The sequence below is a fragment of the Ovis canadensis genome, chromosome 5 (genome assembly GCF_042477335.2).
Source record: "Ovis canadensis isolate MfBH-ARS-UI-01 breed Bighorn chromosome 5, ARS-UI_OviCan_v2, whole genome shotgun sequence".
Taxonomy (NCBI): Eukaryota; Metazoa; Chordata; class Mammalia; order Artiodactyla; family Bovidae; genus Ovis; species Ovis canadensis.
In genome coordinates this window covers 80,731,586-80,751,828 of record NC_091249.1, presented here as the reverse complement: position 1 = coordinate 80,751,828, position 20,243 = coordinate 80,731,586, and the positions used below count along the sequence as shown (strand labels likewise).

Below are 20,243 nucleotides of genomic sequence, written 5' to 3'. Positions count from 1 at the left end.
ACTGAGCCAGAGCAACTGGATTTTTTTTTTTTTTTTTTTACCATTTTCTTTTTTAGACCCTAATGCTGCAAAATAAACAATCATATGGTCTCATCATTAAGCAATCCAGTTCTTCTCTATGGATATTGAGCAGGAGTGACTGGAGGGAGCCCGGGGTCCAGAAGCCAGCAGAGCCACTGGTCAAGCTAGAACCATCCCTCTTCCCCTGACTGCTAAGTGACCAAGCAACACACAGTTTGTTTTTACCCCCCAAGTGTGCAATCTCAGCCCCCCGATGCTTGAGTGTCATCTCAAAAATACCAAACCTTTTATTTTCTATGGCAAATGTCACCTCTGCTTGTGAAGTAAGAAAAAGTAGAACCCTGTTGAGGAAAAAACAAATGCCATTCAGGCCTACAAGTACGACTTCAGTGGGGCCACTGCTTGCCAAGTGGCATGCAGGGAGGTAGAAACCAGTTATGTCTCCCTTCCAGGCTCCTCGGAGTCTACATCTGTCAGCCACTTGGTTTGTCTACCAGCTTTTAAGATGCCCGGTCATCATTTTACCCTTTCCCTCCAATCACCCAAAATAAACTACAGGTAACAACAAGATAAACAGGATGTGCTTCTCCTTGCTGAGTGCATTGACGTAAGGCACAGGCACATTTCCCCCTCTTTGAACAGAGACGGTGTAATCTCCTGTCCCAGCACAAGAGCTGGCCAGGGTGACCCTGGAGCATGATGATGAAAGTGGGGGTGATGGGAGGTAGCTGATGGCGGGAATTAGGGAGCTGCTGCCATTTGCAGGGGAGCAGGGACCACTGGGCACCAGGAGACACAGTGATTCTAAGGAAGACACTTGACTCTTGTCTAGAGTAATATTCCATGAACATTCCTGGGGGCACATGGTACTGCATGGCTGTGATTCTTGGGTCACTATTCTTAGAGAAAACAATGGTCAATTTAGGAAAATGAATATCCCAATACTGAAAAACTATGTAAGAAGATTGGAGGCAGAGTGTTTGTGCATGCCTTTAAAAATAAAAGGCGTGCCTCTAAATTACCTACCAGTCCCCAGAAACATATTTAAAAATAATTCTGTTCCCTATGCCACTCTTTGACTTCCACCTCCCAATAGCTTCTCATAGGGGTAGGGGGTTCCACTCTTGAGGATTTGGATTGACTTGATCATTTTGGGTAGGAGCCCGCTGGATAAAAGTCAAAAGTGAGGTTGTAACAGATTTTGAGCCATTTTTTTTCCCTTTAAACAGAGACATATCGGCCATTTATTCTTAGTCTGTCAGGCCTCTGAGTAGCTTCCAGCCGACTGAGGAGCAGCTGTTATCCTATTTTGTGCTGATTTACAGCTCCTGTTTTGACTGTGGGATAATATGCGAGTTTGAAGGAAGGAGGCTAGCAGGAGTTGGGAGAGTCATTCAAACTTTGCTAAAATCCATCCTCCAAATTCCACAACCATGAAAGCCTGGATGCATTTGGATGCCAAAGTAGCACAGCCAGTCTGAGTTCCTCTGTCTGACTTCTAGAGGGATTTGACTTGAAGAGCGAGGAGATGGCTGGCTGTGTGAAAGCTCATAAAGGGAACTAAGGGTCTGCTTTTACTACAGGGGTCTTAGTCACTGAGGGCGACTTGCAAATTCCCGCCATCACTGCCTTGTGATGACTCTAAAAGAAAAGACAGGCTGTTACTCAAACATGTAGGGGGATATTCAGTAAGTGTCGATACACTGTGTGATTCAGCAGGGTCTGGAGAATATTGGGCCCAAATTAGTGTTTTGATTTTATCATGTACATGACAGGGTTGGGATAGCAATGACAGTGGATATCACAGGGTCACCCATGGTTCCTTTTGTACTGAAACCTCATTTTATACAGAGGATATATATATTTATTTATATATATTTATATATATTTATATCCACCCACACACGCAAACACACTCACGCATACACACACGCACGCACTCACGCACACACAAGGTCTTTGATAGGCTTTCCGTGTTCTAGTAAAAATAGCTGGCAGCCAGGGTCTAAAGCCAAAAAAGGCCTGGATGCTGCCGGCAGTGTCCACTACAGATGGTCTCACAGGCAGACACTTGTGTTTATCTGACAGGTAGAACCGGTTCCTGCCTGGGACAGGAATAACCTCCCGTTGGCGCAGACGCAGATCTCGAACACCTTCTGCCTCGTTCCTGTGGGCGTATAGGATCCATGAGGCAGTCTAGGTAGTTTGATTTTCGCAGCATCTAACTTAATCTAAAGAGAGGAAACAGGAAGGAAGAGTCACTTATCCTCTTGACATTCCAAAACAGTGGATAAGAATGTTCAGTTGAAATTGAACGAGTACCTACTACGTACTCAGCATTGTTGATGCTGGGAATTCAGGGACGAACAAGACAGGTCAAGTCTCTTCCCTCCCAGAAGCTTGTATTCTAGTCAGACAGTGTTGCACTGGCAACATCATGTATATATTAGTATCTTGTAATAGTATATCATGTGGAATGTGAACGGATTCCTAGAGTGATGTAAATGTGGAAATGGTAGGGTAACAATTTCCTTTACCATTTTCTTTTCTTTGCTATTCTCAGCCTCTCTATACATTTAGGTATGGGGTGGGGCTTCAAGAACATGCAGCACTTCTTGCTTAAATGTCAGGATTATGATTGATCCCTCCAGTGTCCAGATCCTGATAGCTATAAATTGCATCTGTGATGTAGTCACTCCTTCTAAATGTGTGTGGTTTGGAGTCTGCAGCTGTCTGTGGAGAGAGTTTTGATAACTGAAAGCTCTATCTGACTTGCTCTGTTAAAACAAATATAGCACATGCCAAACCAATCAAAAGTCAGGCTTAGTGAACAGAGGTAGGTGGAGACTGATAACCTCTAAGGAGAAATGGAAAGTGGAATAGAGTTTTGCTTTAAAAACTCATTTTTCCTCTTTTAAAAAATCTTAAATAGAAAAATTCACTTATGAATAGGATGAAGGCACTTTCAAAAGTTTGCATTTGAATTGTATTTTCTTTGGGGATTTGGCTTACCTTGCTTGCAAAAACACAAGCAGCTCTTCTGTTCACCAAAGTGAGACTGTATTGGGGTAAGAGAATGAATATTTGCAGCCTTTCGTCTCTTAGCCTCTCGTTGCCTATCTGGTTTTGACTTGTTCTGACTTGGGATAGCTGTTAGATCTTACTTTTCCATTTTCGGTGAAAGTAGACGCATGCAATGTACACTTAAAAATGACTACAAGTAAACTAAGCTTCTCTTTAAATAGTCTCATGTGTTTTAGAGTTTAATTATACCAGCCAACTAAATCTATTTTAAGGTGATGAGAGGGTTTGGAGTTAGCATTCATTTTTACAGCTGTCCTTATAATTCTGTTTTTATAATATGCGCTATTAGCTGAGCACTTTACAAATAATGAGTCATAACTTTTATGGGTTGTGGGTTTGGCTTATAATTGTGCTGTTCAATATATGTGATCCAGAAATAAAACCTCCCAATTGGCTCTTTTTGTTGTTACCCTGTATGATCAACTTCAGAGGCAAAGCAGTGATGTGTCTTAGAAGAATCGTTGGCTCATTGGAGCTGTGTCTCTCTGGGCTTCTGTCCCTCTCACGCCTACCTCTCCATCTTTGGACTCCAGTCTCAGCTCTGTTCTGCAGATGGCTTCCATGTTGCCAGCTTCTGCATTTATTTCTACTCCTTTTGGGGCCTCCATCACCAGAGACCGGGTCGGGGACTCCAACCTGAAATATACACAAGGCTAAGAGTCAAGATCGCATTTCATTCTTTTAGTAAATTTAGGAGGAAGCTGATGCTTCTGAGTATTGAGATGACACCAGTATCTGATGAGAAAGTGCTTCCACCTTTGCTTCACATGCCTGATCAACTTTATTAGGGTAGACATAGCATATCTGGGCTTTATCTTCATTGCATACCATAAAGATTGTGAGGAAGGTGTTTAAGGCTCCTAGTTTTGTTCAGTCTTACACCTAGTTGATTGTTGCTTTATTAGCATGATTAACCAACTTCTTACATAAGTTATCTCTAGAGTAAGGCAATTTCAAGTCTAAGCTGAGATTCCTGAAATTGGCAGGTATTCTCTCCAGTTTGCCCTACTTTGTGTCTTCCTGGGAACAGGTAGAGGTTAAGAGAATAGACCTAGGAGTTGGACATGATTGACCCAAGCCATGGAGCTGCCATGGTATGACCTTGGAAAGTCCTTTCCTCCTCTCTTTTCCAAAATTTCTTAAAGCCTCAGTTTCCTCATGTCTAAAGTGCTCCAAGTGGTGCCTGGCACATTGGAAATGTATGATTAATATGTGTTAATCATTAGTATTACTGCTGTGACTGTGTTATGACACTAGCAAGTCATAAAGAAATCTCAGGCCTTTCTTAAATAGGCAGTTGTCAAAAGAAGACTCAGGATAGATAAGTTGTTGCTAGGAGTGAGAGGGAAGTGATTCAGCTATAAAGGGTAGATGCTTTTTTGGTGACAGAACTGTTCTCTGTCTTGGTTACAGTGGTAGTTACGTACCTCCATGTGTTTATAGGAACTTTTTGGACTAATTATACTATCCAGTGAATTTTATTGTATGCAAATTAAGTTGAGAGAAAGAATCAGCCACACTCTGTGCTAATTATTGGCACAAAAGAGGATAATGCTTCATAGAAAGTTTTTTGCCTATCTTATTTGATGCAAAAAATATGAACTAAAAGTCATCCTATAAGTATTCTAGATTTCAACACTATCACCCAGTTGAACTGAATGAAGATCCTCTTCCCTGTTACAAATAAAACACTCCAACTTAGAAAGCATAGCTCTCGGCAATGGCCACCAAACCACTCTAAATCAGATCAATTTTCTGCATTTATATTTCTCCATTCCTAATTTTCAAACACTTTGAACATGTTTAAAAGGAACATCACGTCATTCTCTCTGCCAACCGCTGACTCCTTGTTTTGCTTCCACCAGCCCCCATGGGTAGGGCACATTCTCATGTGTATCAGTAAGTGGCAAGAAGAGCAAGGCACCAGTAGGGTGCCACCCTGAGTGATTCCAAGCCATATTGCTCAGGTGCCGACAAAGGGTTCTTCTCCGTTTCCCAGGTCTGGGTCCCTGAAGTCTCTAGTCCTCTGGAAAGGGCTGGCTTGAGCTTCTCTTTCAGTCCTCCTTTCCCTTGTGACCTCACCCCTTTGTGTGTGGCAAAAATCCCCCATCCTACCCCTTCCTCCTCACAAGATCTTTACCATGTTGGTGCTGAGCTGAGTATGGTTCCATCTTGATTTATGGCAAACTTCTTTTGCCTGCAGTTTTTCTCACTAGAACATCTGGGCAAGGAAGTGGGGGGGGGGGGTCTTGTCACTAGAACAGCATAGAACGATGTCCCTGCAGTTCAGCCTTGTCTAGGACTTAATCCAACTCAGTCGAGCTCTTCCTATAGCTTACTTCTAAAATCTGCCGATGGTTTTCTGCCATTTTCTTTGCTTCTCTCCTATAAGGTCTGGCTGACTCATCCCCCTTATCCTAGCATTGCCTAACCTTTTGTTTTCACTAATATTCATCCCATGGCATAAACTACCCTTCTGACAATACTGCCTACTCACCTCCACATTCGTTCACCATCTTCTCAATGGCACTCTCCACCTTGATACAGTCCTCAAACCATATTCTCTCTTTCCCTTTCCTTTGACCTTCTCTCCTTCCCTTATTACAATGGTTAACTCAGCTTTTTTTTTTTTAAATTGGAGTATAATTGCTTTAAAATGTTCTCTTCATTTCTGTTATACAATGAAGTGAATCAGCTCTATGTATACATATAGCCCTCCCTCTTGAACCCACCCACTCACCATCCCATCCCTCTAAAGTCACCACAGAGCTTCAAGCTGAACTCATTGTACCTTATACTAGCTATTTATTTCACACGTGGTAGTATATATGTCGCTCATACTCTCCCGGATCGTCCCACCCTTTCCTGCCCCAGCTGTGTCCACATGCCCATTCTTTACGACTGGGTCTCTATTCCTGCCCTGAGAGTAATTCACGACTTCTCCATCCTCAATATACTAGTTCACCTCTAATCTGGACTACTGAAACCTCCCAAGTTTTGTGTCTAACTCCTCCTTTTTTTCCCAGTGTACTTCACACACAAATATATCTTCCTGAAGTCAGTTTTGAATATGCCACTTATCAAAACCCTTGCAAGTTTCTTAGAAAATATAGGAGCTACTGGATATATCCAACCATTGACAGCTTGGTCTGACCTATTTTGTTAGTATTATTTCTTGCCACAAACATCAGCTATGCTTTATTGAATACTTAGCAGGTGACTGGGCTCTGCGGGAAGTGTTGTATACTGTGTTACCTCTTTTGGGTATGTGTGTGCTCAGTTGTGTCCTACTCTTTGCAGCCCCATGGGCTGTAGCCTACCAGGCTTCTCTGCCCATGGATTGTTTCATGCAAGAATATTGGAGTGGGGTGCCATTTCTTACTCTAGGGGATCTTCTTGACCCAGGGATTAAACCTGGATCTCCTGTACTGGCAGGCAGGTTCTTGACCATCACACCACCTGGGAAGCCTGTTATCTCATTTAATCCTGACAAAATCCTATGCCTTCAGCACTCCTTTAGTCCTGGTTGTACAAGCAAGGGAGACTAAGGTGAATGACTTGCTTAAGGTTGTACATCTAGTAAAAGGGAAAAACCAAGATTCAAACCCAAGTGTGTTGTCCAGTGTATAATATCAGTGCCAGGAAAACTGGACTTCTTTCCTGTGCCTTAGGTCTTCACCCCACGCTGTGTAAGTAAGTGCCAACTCTCTCTTCATGGAATTAGCACTTTTATTTCCAAAACCAACCTCTGTAAATAAGGGTAAGGTGACAGGGAAACTTATTTCCTACCCTAAATGGTTTTCACAACTTACTGAAACGGTTGACATCAGTGACATCAAATTCAGGATACAGTGAATGTGTTCCTATTTGATATATATTGTTCAAGGTGAATGGCTGATACAAAATGATAGTTGAGGGGAAAATTTCAAGATAGAAAAACAATGTTTGGAGCCTGGAGAACTTTATCAGCTGGAGCTTTGGCTTTTCAAACAGGCTTAGGAATTCCCTTTACTCTCGCCACCTCCTATGGGCTTTGAAATTAGTAGGAGGGCTCCTAGGCCAGAGAAGTGAACTTAGAAATGACCGCTGCCTCTTTCCCTCTCACAGCTTTGGAAGTGACAAGAAACACGGCTACTCTGCTTCCTAGTGTCAAAGGCTCCAATAAGGTAGAAATAGCAATTCCTTGGCCAGAGACCAAAGGGTAACTGGCTTTGTGTTTCAAACCCCATCTTACCATCCTTTATTGTTCAGGCAAACTTAATAGTATGTGCACAGGCTAAATCTTTCCAGTGTGACAAAAGCTCCTACAAGAGCCCTGAGGGCCTGCACAGAGCAGATAAAGCACTTTGTGGTGATTTCAGTCAATTTCTGACCGTAGATTAACAACCATGACTCTACTGCTTAGTTGGTTATTGAGCAGGGAAAATGGAGGGAGGCTTCCTCCTGATTTGGAAGGTGGTGAAGACTCTGTGAAATGAATACAGCTCCCGATAGGAGCAAATGTACTCCTCTGGGAGGACTGAAAGAGCCTGAAAATAGACAGAAGTCTAGGAGAGGAGGCCTAAGGCTAGCCTGTGTTGTCCAGAACAGTGGTTCTCAAACTTGAGCAGCCGAATCCCCTGCCAGGCTCCCCTGAGTTATATACAGTAGGTTCAGGGTGGTGCCTGAATGCCTGCACTATTGGCAAGTCACAGGTGATGTTGAGCTGATAGTTTGGGGACCACACTTAGAGAACCACTACTCTGAAACAACGTTGTCATACCAGATGTCCACAAAGACTGGATAGGTTATGTCAGTGAGTGACCCATAAGAAAGCTCGAAGGAAAACTAGTCTCTGAGCAATCATAGATGGCAAGTGATGGAGATGCTTTAGACAGGAGGCAGCTGATATTCTAATCTGGCCTATTATTGCCAGAGCTACTGGTAGAAAACAAAAATTTATTTCAAATCATTAAACTTTTGGAATTGATGCAAAGGTTTCTCCAAATATAAATATGGTAAAAAGCATGACATTGCCATAGATCTTGCGCGTGTGTGTGTGTGTGCGTGTGCTTAGTCTCTCAGTAATGTCCAACTCTTTGCAACCCGATGGATAGCCTGCCAGGCTCCTCCATCCATGGGATTATCCAGGCAAGAAAACTGGAGTGGGTTGCCATGCCCTCTTCCAGGGGATCTTCCCAACCCAGGTATACTCACCACCTACTTAGCAAAAAAAATTATTTGTAATTCCCTGAGCTTCTTTTCCTAATTCTATCAATTTCCTTCTCTCAAGAGTAACTAGCACTATGAATTTTGCTTACTGTTTTCTTGCTTTTCTTTGTACTATTACATTACTACATTTGCCTGCTTAAATGATAAATTCTTCACTATCATGTGTTTTTGAGCTTTATGCACAGAATGTTTCCACTTAGTGATTTATTTATTTTTGGCCTCAACAGTTTGTTCCTGAGGAACAGCCATGCCCGGCTATAATTTATTTGATTCCCTCGGGTTAATCACACATCATGATTTATTGTCCATCCTTTTGCTGGACATTTTGATTGATCCCAAGTTTTTTTTTTTCTACTAAGTCATCTCTGATGTGCATCCCGGTGTTTATTTGTAAATTTTCTTTAGGACACACTGGTGAAGAGTGACATTGCTAGCTCCTAGGGTATGCTTATTTATAGCTTTATTATTTTCCCACTAGTAATGTATATAGTTTATTCTATTTATTCTATTTCTTGCTAGCATTTGATATTGTTTATTATGAAATGAGTGTGAAATAGGATGCTATTGTCTTTTAAATATGCATTTCCTCGTTTAGTAATGGAGGTAAGCATCTTTTATTTGCTAGTGAGCCATTTGGGACTCTTCTTCAGTGAAATGTCTTTTTTTGTGTGTGATTTTGTGTGAATTATAATCATGCTTTATGTATTCTCAAAAATAATTGTTTAGCAAAAACAATTGATATGTATTGATAATTCCTTCTTTTGAGGCAGTAGCTTATCTTTTCATTTTATGCTTTGCATCTTTGGGTGAACAAAGTTTTATATTTTAATGCCCCAAATTTTCTTATCTTTTCCTCTAGCATTTGTGCTTTCTGTGTCTTATTTGAGAAATCCTTCCCTATACTGAAACCATAACGTTCTTCAATATTATTTTTAAAACTTTTATGTTTTGCTAAGTCTCTAATTCATTGGGTATTCATGTTTGTGTATGGTCTGAGATTGGGGTAAAAACAGATGCAGGTGAAGGATCTCAACATCATATATTGAAAAGCCTATATTTAGGTCTTTCATAAATGATGTTGCCAGACACTTATGCGTCTTTCTAGTCTATTTCATTATTCTATTCTTCTATCCCTGTGATAACAATTAAGTGTTTTAACTTACTACAACTTTTAAATGCTTTACATTTCATAAGACAAGTCCTCTTACATTACTTTTTCAAGACAGCTGTGAGGTAGTTAGAATAGGAAAAAGCAGTCCAGAATGGCAGTGGCTAAAAGACAAGGAAGTTTCATGGCTAAAAGCCCATGAAACTAGAACAAAGGAAGGTCCGAGGATGGAGTGAGGACCTCAGATAAAACAAACAGCACTCCTGGCTAGCCCAATTTACATAAGGCAGGCCCAGGGGGAGGAGGAAAAAAAACATAAAAAGAGGAGCCAAAATTGGGCTGGAGGCTTTTCCCTTCCTTGTCTCTTAGCCTCTGCCTTTCTGGATTCCTTTTCTTATTCTAACTACCTAATTTCAGCATCAAATGAAGGAAGACCTGTTGTAATTTTGGTTGGATTTCTGTTCTCTCCATGATGATTCATCTGTCTCTACTAAGTTTTCTTAGATGTACTTCAATAAAGTTAGACATTTTTTTCCTATGTGGATTCAGCATATCTCTTGTGGCTACTGAAAATGCTGGTTTGGTTAAAAAGTATTTCTCTTACACTTACTTCTTTTTCCTATTGTATTGAGATTCAGGTTTTTGTTTGTTGTTTTCGATATGTTGATCTTATAGTTAACACCTAGGTGAATGAGGCAGGAGGAGAAGGGGACAACAGAAGGTGAGATGGTTGGATGGCATCATCGACTCAATGGACATGAGTTTGAGCAAACTCCAGGAGACGGTGAAAGATATGGAAGCCTGGCATGCTGCAGTCCATGGGGTCACAGAGCCGGACGTGACTGAGTGACTGAACAACAACAAATTATCTTATTTTTCATAATTTGTACACAGGTTGATTCTGGTTTTCTTGTTATGTTTAGTTGCTAAATCATGTCTGACTCTTCTGGAACCCATGGACAGGTCCCCCTCCATGGGATTTCCCAGGCAAGAATACTGGAGGGGAGTTGCCGTTTCCTTCTCCAGGGGATCTTCCCAACCCAGGTTTACTTGGTAGGCACTAGTTATTTTATGAGAGTTTTATATCTTTTGATTTCTTATACTTTTCATTTCTTTTACTTTCTATACTGTTCTGTCTAGGATTGTCCAATACAGTGCTAATTAATAGTAAGGAAAGGGCAACCTTGCCTTTTCCTGACTTGAAAGGGAAAGCTTTAAAAAATTCACTATTAAGTAAAACTTCTTTGTTCTAGGGTTTTATTTTTTCCCCTGGAATACTTTTTATCATGATGAGAGAGTCCCTTTCTATTCTTATTTTGCCAAGAGTTTCTATTATTCATTACTGTGAATTTTATCAAGTACCATTGTATTCTTCATATTTTGAGATAATATACTTAATATATTAATGTGGTGAATTATGTTAATTTTTCAATAATCCACTCAATTTTTGGTATTACCTTAACACTGTCATTCCACCTGCAATGCAGGAGAAGAGAAGTCACTCAGTCATATCTGTCTCTTTACGACCCCATGGACTGTAGCCCACCAGGCTCCTTGATCCATGGGATTTTCCAGGCATGAATACTGGAGTGGGTTGCCATTTCCTTCTCCACGGGATCTTCCTGACCCAGGGATTGAACCCGGGTCCCTCGCATTGTAGGCAGACAATTTACCATCTGGGTTCAGTCCCTGGCTTGGGAAGATCCCCTGGAGAAGGGAAAGGGTACCCACTCCAGTATTCTGGCCTGGAGAATTCCAGGGACTATACAGTCCATGGGGTCGCAAAGAATCGGACACCACTGAGTGACTTTCACTTCACTAACGTCATTATATATCATCAATATCTTTGTCAAATTCTATCACTTTATTCTGAAATTTTTAATGGAAGATTAGATTTATTTACCTCTTGTATATTTAAAATCATTGAGAAACCTGGGCATTGAATGACATATTTTTCCATTTAAAGTTAATTACAGGATTATACATATTTTATGCTTCTTCTCAGGTTGACTTTGGCAAGTTATCTCTTTTCTTGGTATTTTTTCATTTCATAGAGAGGTTTAAACTTCTTGGCAAAGCTTTTTATAATATTTTCATTTTAAAAACTGTCCCCAGCATTTGTAGTTATGTCTTTTGTTGTTCCAAATATTTATATTCGTGTCTTCTTTTCCCCTTGAGCAGTACTGTCAATTATTAGTCTTTTCAAAGAGCTAACTTTTGCTTTTGTCAACCCTGTGTTATGCTTATTTCTTGTGCTTGAATTTCCCTTGTCTTTTGTTCTAAATAGAACTGCAGAATTATTCTAAGTAAGTTCTAAAATGTGTTGCCGCCTTAGTTAATTAAAATGTTCTGCCTTCTTAATTTTTAATATTTTCATTTAAGGATATGCATCTGGGGGGCAGCATACCAAGGAAATATTAATAATATAGGTGTGAATATTTTGCCATTTTAGTATACTTTCTCCTCTGGTAAGTTTTATAGAAGGACTTTCCTTAATTTCTAAATATGTAAGATTTTCTAGTATATATTTCTACTGTATACTTTATTCATTAGTTTTAAACTAATAATCTTACAATAGTTGAAAATATCCTCTTTAATCAATAAATTATTTAAAAATTGAGACTAGATTTTTGGTCTAGTACATGTTAATTTTTACAAATATTCATGCCTGTCTGAAAAGAACATGTGTTCTGCAGTTGTTGGTGCTATGTTCTATGTCTATTAACTCAAGATATATACCTGTTTGATTTATCAGTTATAAAGAGAGGTATGTTATTAAATACACATCAGCTTAGGATTCCATGTATAAAATAGTTCTACTTCTTATGTTTTTTGCCTTAAAAGCCATTTTGCCTATTCGTGTAGTTGTTCTGTTTGTCAGTATTTTCCTTGAACACATTATTCTTTTAAATATCATCCATTCTGTATGGTTATATTTTAGATGTGTCTCTCATATTAACTGTATTTTTTAAAAATTTCAGATGTCTTTTTATTAAGGAAAAATTTACATACAATGAAATGCACAGGTTTTTTTAACTTTTACTAAGAAATAAACATTGTCTATATTTGTACCACACGATGTTTTAATACATGTGTATATTGTGAACCGATTCTTGCAGTTAATTAACCTATCCATCACTTCACATATTTACCTTTTCCCCCATGTGGTAACAATATTTAAAATGTACTCTTTTAGCAAATTTCAAACATATAATACAGTATTATTTAATAACTATAGTCATCACTGTGCTGTACACTAGCTCTTCTGAACTCATTCAGCTTATAACTGAAAGTATGCACCCTTTATTGAGTCTCTTGATAGTAGATATTTGGTTGTTTTGAGTTTGGGGCTATATTGCATACATCTTTATGAGGATAAAATTTTTCATTTCTCTAAAATAAGTAGCTATGAGTAGAACTATTAGGTTATAGCATAGGTGTATCTTTAAGAAATGTGCTAAGATATGCTAAAATAATCCCCAAAGATCCTTGCCTCCTGGTATTCATGCTTTTAGGTGATTCTGTCTCCTAGATGTGGGCTGGATATGTTGTTGTTCAGTTGCTAAGTCAAGTCCAGCTCTTTGTGACCCCAGAGACTGCAGCACTCCAGGATTCCCTGTCCTTTGCTATCTCCTGGAGTTTGCTCAAACTCATGTCCATTGAGTCGGTAATGGTATCTAATCATCTCATCCTCTGCGGCCCCTTTCTCCTGCCCTCGGTCTTTCCCACTGACAAGGGTCTTTTCCAATGAGCCGGCTCTTTGCATCAGGTGGCCAAAGTATTTTAACTTCAGATTCAGCGTTAGTCCTTCCAATGAATATTCAGGGTTGATTTCCTTTAGGATGGACTGGTTTGATCTCCTTGCTATCCAGGGGACTCTCAAGAGTCTTCTCTAGCACCACAATTCAAAACCATCAATTCGTCAGTGCTCAGCCTTCTTTATGGACCAACTCTCACATCCATACATGACTACTAGAAAAACCATAACTTTGACTATACAGACCTTGGTTGGCAAGGTGATGTCTCTGCTTTCTAATACGCTATCTAGGTGTGTCGTAACTTTCCTTCCAAGGAGCAAGTATACATAGTGGTTTGCTTCTACACAAGTAAAGTGTGCCAGAATGTCACTTTAGGAGACTAGCTTAAAAAAAGACTGTGGCTTCCATTTTGGCTTTGTGCTCTCATTCCCTCACTCAAAGAGATGCTATGCTGAGCACTGCCCTATGAAGATATCTGAGAAAATGGGGGAGCCTATTAGCCTGTGAGGAACTGAGGCCCTCAATCCAATAGTCTACAGGAAGCTGAGTTTTACCACCAACTGCGTTTATAAATAGATCTTCCTCAAGACAAGCATTTGAAAAGATCGCAGCCCTGGCCCACAGCTTAACTGCAACCTGATAATTGCTCTTGAGTGAGAGGCATCACTAAATTGCACCCAGATTTCTGACCCACAGAAACTGAGATAATGAATGTCTTATTTTTTAAGCTGCCGAATTTTGTACCATCATACATTAATACAATAAGAAAACTGCCAAACTGGTTTCCAAGATACTTGTGCAATTTTATATTCTTACCACAAATACTGATGTAATTAAAGCTATTCCAGTGGCTATAAAATGATTCTTCTTTACAAGTTTCATTTCCTTGTTGACTAATCATGTTGAGCAGCTTTTCATGTGTTTATTGGGTATTCAAAGATGTTCTTTTGGGAGAGATCTATTTAAAACTTCTGTGCAATTTTTTTTAAACCATTGGATTATTTGTGTTTTTTTGTTATTGGTTTGCTGTATATGCTAGGTAAATTTTTTTGTTGTGTATATAGCAACATATCTCTGAAATTTCAGATACATTTTCAGAAAATTCAGATATGCATGTATATCTGAATATGTTCCTATATCTAAAATCTATTTATCTATCTGTATAAAGTATTTTCTCTCAATCGATGACTTCCTTCATTTTTAAATAATGTCTTCCGATGAGTGTCAATTTATCATATTTTTATTTTTAGTACTTCTGTACCTTCCCTAATAAATCATCACCTACCCCAAGGATACATTAGTGTTCCATGTCTTTCGCTAGAAGCTTTATAGTTTTAGTTTTACATCTAGATTTATAATCCATTGTGAATTAGTTTCTTAGAGTTGAGGTTCACTTTTTCCCCAGTAGGTTTATCTAGTTGTTCCAGCACCATTTACTGAAAAAAAATTAATCTTTTCTCTACTGAATAGCACTGATGCTTTTGTTGAAAATCAATTAACCATACCTATATAGACCTATTTTTACACTCTCTGGTCCATTTATCTATTTGCCTCAGTTCAGTTCAGTTGCTCAGCCGTGTCCAACACTTTGTGACCCCATGGACTGCAGTATGCCAGGCCTCCCTGTCTGTCCTTATGCTAACACCGGACTGTCTTGTTTGATACAACTTTGGAAGAAGTCAGAATTAGCTAAAGTGAGCCCTTTAGCTTTTGCAAAAGGAAAACATTGGTTTAACTTTTCTAGATTCTTTCCTTTTCCATTCGTCTTAAAGGCCTGTTGGCAATTTGATTGGGATTATGTTGAATCCATAGATCAGTTCTGAGGAGAGTGGATACCTTAATAATATTGAGTCTTTAATGGATTTTCTTTTAAAATGTAACAATCCAAATATTCTTGATTTATCTGTATGTACTATTAGGTTTTTCGGTTCTGTGTTAATCCAGCCAGATTATTGCTTATTCAATGTTTATGTAGATCTATTAATATGCATTTCCACTTTCTATCTTTATTTTTTCTGTCTTCGTAAACCTCCCTTTCTTAAAATCAAGAAAATTTTTGACATTTTCTTTTAGTGAGAGTTTGCTGGGGCAAATCTTCAGTTTTATTTTTCTGAAATAATTTTTTAATCCACCTTCTTTGGTAAAAGAGATTTTTCTTTGGATGTGTCACGCTGTGCTGATAGTTATTTTCCCTCAGGAATTGAGGATTATTCCTCTGTATTCTGGTTCTCACTATTGTGGTTAAGTAGTCAGCTGTCAACCTATCTTCAGTTCTAGAATTTCCATTTGTTCTTTGCTCTCCAGATGCTCTTTTGCAATGTTATTTTGATGTGCCTAGATGTGGATTTAATTTTATTTACTCTCCCTGAATTTTTTTCTACTCTCTAAATTTCTAGTTTTATGTCTTTCATCACTTCTGAACAACACTCAGCTGATACGTCTTTGAAAATTGTTTTTGCTCTGTTCTCTCTCTTTTCATGCTGAATCTTGGATTAGACATTCACATTATTCTGCCTCTCTGCTTCCTGGATGATTCTTTAGACACAGTCTCATGTTCGTTTAATTTTCTTTTTATTATTTTTCATCACATCCAGTGGAGTTTTGCTTTTTGAGATTATATTTCCATTTTTAGAAAATCTCTATTGCTCAGTTGTTAGCCGTTTTTTTTTTTTTTAGTTTTTTATTTTTTAAATTTTAAAATCTTTAATTCTTACATGCATTCCCAAACATGAACCCCCCTCCCGCCTCCCTCCCCATAACATCTTTCTGGGTCATCCCCATGCACCAGCCCCAAGCATGCTGCATCCTACGTCAGACATAGACTGGCGATTCAATTCACATGATAGTATACATGTTAGAATGTCATTCTCCCAAATCATCCCACCCTCTCCCTCTCCCTCTGAGTCCAAAAGTCCGTTATACACATCTGTGTCTGTTTCCCTGTCTTGCATACAGGGTCATCATTGCCATCTTCCTAAATTCCATATATATGTGCAGCCGTTTTTATATTCCTTTGTTTTTTATTCTTTCAATTCTCTTTTGTTTCTCTACTCATAGTGAACATATTACTTTATATTTTCTCTGCTAATTCTCATGTTGGAAACTTCTGTGCATCTAAATTGGCTACCTGTTTCAATGCTCTCTTGCTCATGGTGCCTTGCTTCTGAGGACATTCCATTCTTTTTGCCTCTGTGGCTTTCTGTGTGTTGGATCTTAGTTTGCTGAAGTTATCAGAGACCTACTTTTAAGGTGATTTTCTCTAGAGAGGGTTTGCATCTGTTTCCATTGGTCACTGATGCCACCTTAAGTTTGGGCCTAGTGTAAACTAATTTCTTTCCTTGAGGTCTCGGAACCAACCAGGTAATATGAATTCAGGCAGAGGGAGGCTCAATTTGAAGTTACCAAGCCTTGGAGAAATTTTTCTCTCCAGTGCTGAAGTTAAAAACTGGCTATTTCCCTTGCAATCCTCAGGGTGGAAAAGTCAGAGGAGGGCAAGACCAGGTAGGCTGAATTCTGTTTCATCTGTACATTGAGGGTTTGGTACATTGGGGTCCCATTTAAATCTGTGGTATCTCTAAATGGATTACTTCCATTCAGTGGACACTGAGATTTTTCTCATGTTCCCATGTTCCCTCAGTCCATAAAACAAGCTGAATTTCTTCTAGTTCAGTAAAATCTATAAAGTTATGGGTGATTTCCATGCTCAGATTACTTCTCTGGGGTCCTATGTTTTAGCTTTTGGACTGTGACTAATACATCATTTCTAGCTCATGAATACATTTAAAATATTTTAAAAATATTTTTGCCATTGGTTTTAATTCTTTTCAACCAGAACAACTGGTCAAAGGACTTGCACTGCTCTACCATTGTACTCTAGAGGTCCAGGTTTCTGGCTTTTCAAATGATGGACTTGGAAACTGTAGAGTAAAATCAACTCTCCTTTAAAGGCTGGCAAATAATAATTATTTTCATTTCTTATGTTAAGAAATGTTTCTCAGTGTTTCCATTAAAAAAATATTTTATATTGGAATATATTTGATTAACAATGTGTTAGTTTCCAGTGTATAGCAAAGGGCTTCACTTATACATATATATATTCTTTTTCAAATTCTTTTCCCATTTAGGTTATTACAGAGTACTGAGCAGAGTTCCTTGTGCTATACACTAGGCCTTTGTTAGTTACCTATTTTAAATATATCAGTGTGTACATGCCAATCCCAATCTATCCCTTCCCCACCCCCCTCACTCCCTCTGATAACTGTTTAAGTCTGTGAGTCTGTTTCTCTTTTGTAAATAAATTTATTTGTATCATTTTTAAGATTCTATATATAAGAGTTGGGCTTCCCTCATAGCTCAGTTGGTAAAGAATCTGCCTGCAATGCAGGAGACCTGGGTTCTATCCCTGGGTCGGGAAGATCCTCTGGAGAAGGAAATGGCAATCCTCTCCAGTGTTCTTGCCTGGAAAATCCCATGGACAGAGGAGCCTGGTGGGCTGCAGTCCATGGGGCCACAAGAGTTGGACACGACTTAGTGACTAAATCACCAAGAGGTTCTAGTGACTAGCTACATATAAGAGTTACAATGATATTTGTCTTTCTCTGATTTACTTAATTTAGTATGATAATCTCCAGGTGCATTTATGTTGCTGTAAATGGCATTATTTCATTCCATTTAACAGCTGAATAATATTCCATTGTGTATATATACCACATCTTCCTTATTCATCTGTAGATGGACACCTAGGTTGCTTCCACATCTTGGCTATTGTAAATAGTGCTTAAATGAACATTGGTATTCATGTATCTTTTCAAATTATGGTTTTCTCTGATATATGCCTAGGAGTGGGATTGCTGGATTATATAGCTCTATTTTTAGCTTTTTAAGGAGCCTCCATACTGTTCTCCTTAATGGTTGTAACAATTTACATTCTCATCAACAGTGTTTTCTCCACACTCTCTCTAGCATTTATTGTTTGAAGATTTTTTAATGATGGCCATTCTGACTAGTATGAGGTGATATCTCTCTTGATTTGCATATCTCTGATAATTATGTTGAGCATCTTGTCATGTGCTTCTTGGTCATTTGTATGTCCTCTTTGGAGAAATGTCTAGTTAGATCTTCCACCCATTTTTTATTAGGTTGCTTGTTCTTTTTGACATTGAGCCAGCTGAGCTGTTTGTAAGTTTTGGAGATTAATCCCTTGTTGATCCCATCATTTGCAAATATTTTCTGTGGGTTGTTTTTTCATTTTGTTTATGGTTTGCTGTGCAAAAGCTTTTGAGTTTAATTAGGATCCATTTGTTTCTTTTTGTTTTTATTTCCATTACTCTTGGAGAAGGATCAAAAAAGATATTTCTGTAATTTGTGTCAAAGTGTTCTGCCTATGTTTTCCTCTAAGAGTTTTATAGTATCTAGTCTTACATTTAGATCTTTAGTCCAATTTGAGTTTATTTTGTGTATGGTGTTAAACAATGTTCTAATTTCATTCTTTTATCAGTGCAAGAAAAGGAGATAGGAGTCTATGGTTATGCAGGTGAAAGAAGACTCATTTCATCATCATACCCAAATCAGCATCAAGGATGATTTCTAGCGTTTGGTGATGGTCAGCCACAAAGATAGGGAACAATGTAAAAAGGACACTTACAGTGTCTTGTGAGTTGAGTGTTAGAGAAGTTGATTTGAATGTGTTTGAGAACATCAAATGACAGGGTGGATTACAGGGCTAGAAACGGAAAAGTGAGAGGCATGTTTGATCATGGTTGGTGTATATCTGTGTTGCTGTGGCAATGGTATAGTTGTTTATACACTCCAAAACAGTCCACTTCTATGGAGTGGCAGCTGAGTTGGTTTGGCTGGTGAGACTAGGAACTATTGTTCTGGCCAAGTCAGGATGGTGTCCTCTGAAATCATCTCTTTCTATAGCTGGGGACAAAGAAAAGTCCTGACCAGAGTCCAAAGTACCCAGACTCTCCTGGTTCCCCTCTGACTTGGTTTCGTAGGTCTAGTGCGGCCAGGGAATATGACAAGGAGAAAAACTGGTTGTGTCTCTTTGGTTAATAAAACCCTGGAAAGATGTTTTCTCTGTCAAAACCCGCTTTTTTCTGGCACATTTCTGCATGGATTTGAAACCTCCTCTTCTCTGCTCAAATTTCATTTCAAGGACTCGTGAAACATGGGGTGGTGATACTTGGGAATGCCATGAATCAAAAATACCCACAAAACTTTAAATGCTATCACAGGTCTGTTTTTAAATCTCAGAGAATAATTTATTTGCGCTTGGCATTATCAGTTTGTTCTCCCTGTTTCAAGCTCATTTTTTGTTGAAATTATTTTTGTAGAAACAGTGATTATTTATCCAGATTTCTTGTTTTCATTTCCTTCATCATAAGTATCTACGTTAATCACTTCCAAACCGAGACAAGTGTTTAGATCATATTTTGTTCCCATCCTCAGAGAATGGAAACAGTGGCTTTTGTTACTTTGGGGAATGACCTTCGAAACATCATAAAAACCAAGTAATGTATGTGGTAACTGAAATAGAAGGTTAGCACCCCCGTCCTTCTTAGGAAACAAGATTCACAGTGACACCAACACCTAAAATGACTGTGTATGTTCTAAGTTTGAGGAAAAGTATAATACAAACTTATAATAGAAAGGAAAATGACTTAGAAAGAACTGGTGGGAGAGAACATAAAGTTTGTGGCATTTTAGTTAAAGAAACTGCTTTTAGGGAGTTCTTGGATTGGCTGATGTCAGGGACTAGGAAATTTCAATCTGGTAAGAACCACATGGGGGAGCTTTCAAAACCTGGGTCATGCCCACACAAACTAAATGAGAATGCTGAGACATTGATGTCATGATGGTTGAAAACCACTGCCTGAGCAGATCTATGCGTGAGTTGTAGCCAGACAACCTTTACTATGGAACCCTACCATCTTACTGATGAGAACAGAATAGTTAGTAATTCAGGCTGGGACCAGAGCAGCTAAGTTGATAAATGGAAACCTCAGTGCCTACTTAATGGGCCCATTGTACTATCTGAGCAACTGCATTTCTCTGTT

At 38.8% G+C, this 20,243-nt stretch overlaps 1 protein-coding gene across 3 annotated transcripts in view; it reads right to left on the bottom strand.

Annotated features, from left to right (window-relative positions):
• Positions 1-1,862: 1,862 nt before the first annotated feature.
• The window catches only part of SGCD (sarcoglycan delta), a 1,056,171-nt gene continuing 1,037,790 nt past the window's right edge, over positions 1,863-20,243 (bottom strand). For 2 of the 3 annotated variants that reach the window (XM_069592487.1, XM_069592486.1), the window contains 2 exons: positions 3,618-3,741; positions 1,980-2,252 (listed from right to left, as the gene is read on the bottom strand). In XM_069592487.1, the coding sequence (XP_069448588.1) occupies positions 2,079-2,252; positions 3,618-3,741 (298 nt within the window). In that variant the 3' untranslated portion in view covers positions 1,980-2,078. Of the gene's footprint in view, positions 2,253-3,617; positions 3,742-20,243 lie in introns of all 3 variants that reach the window. The other variant, XM_069592485.1, reaches the window with a different exon arrangement.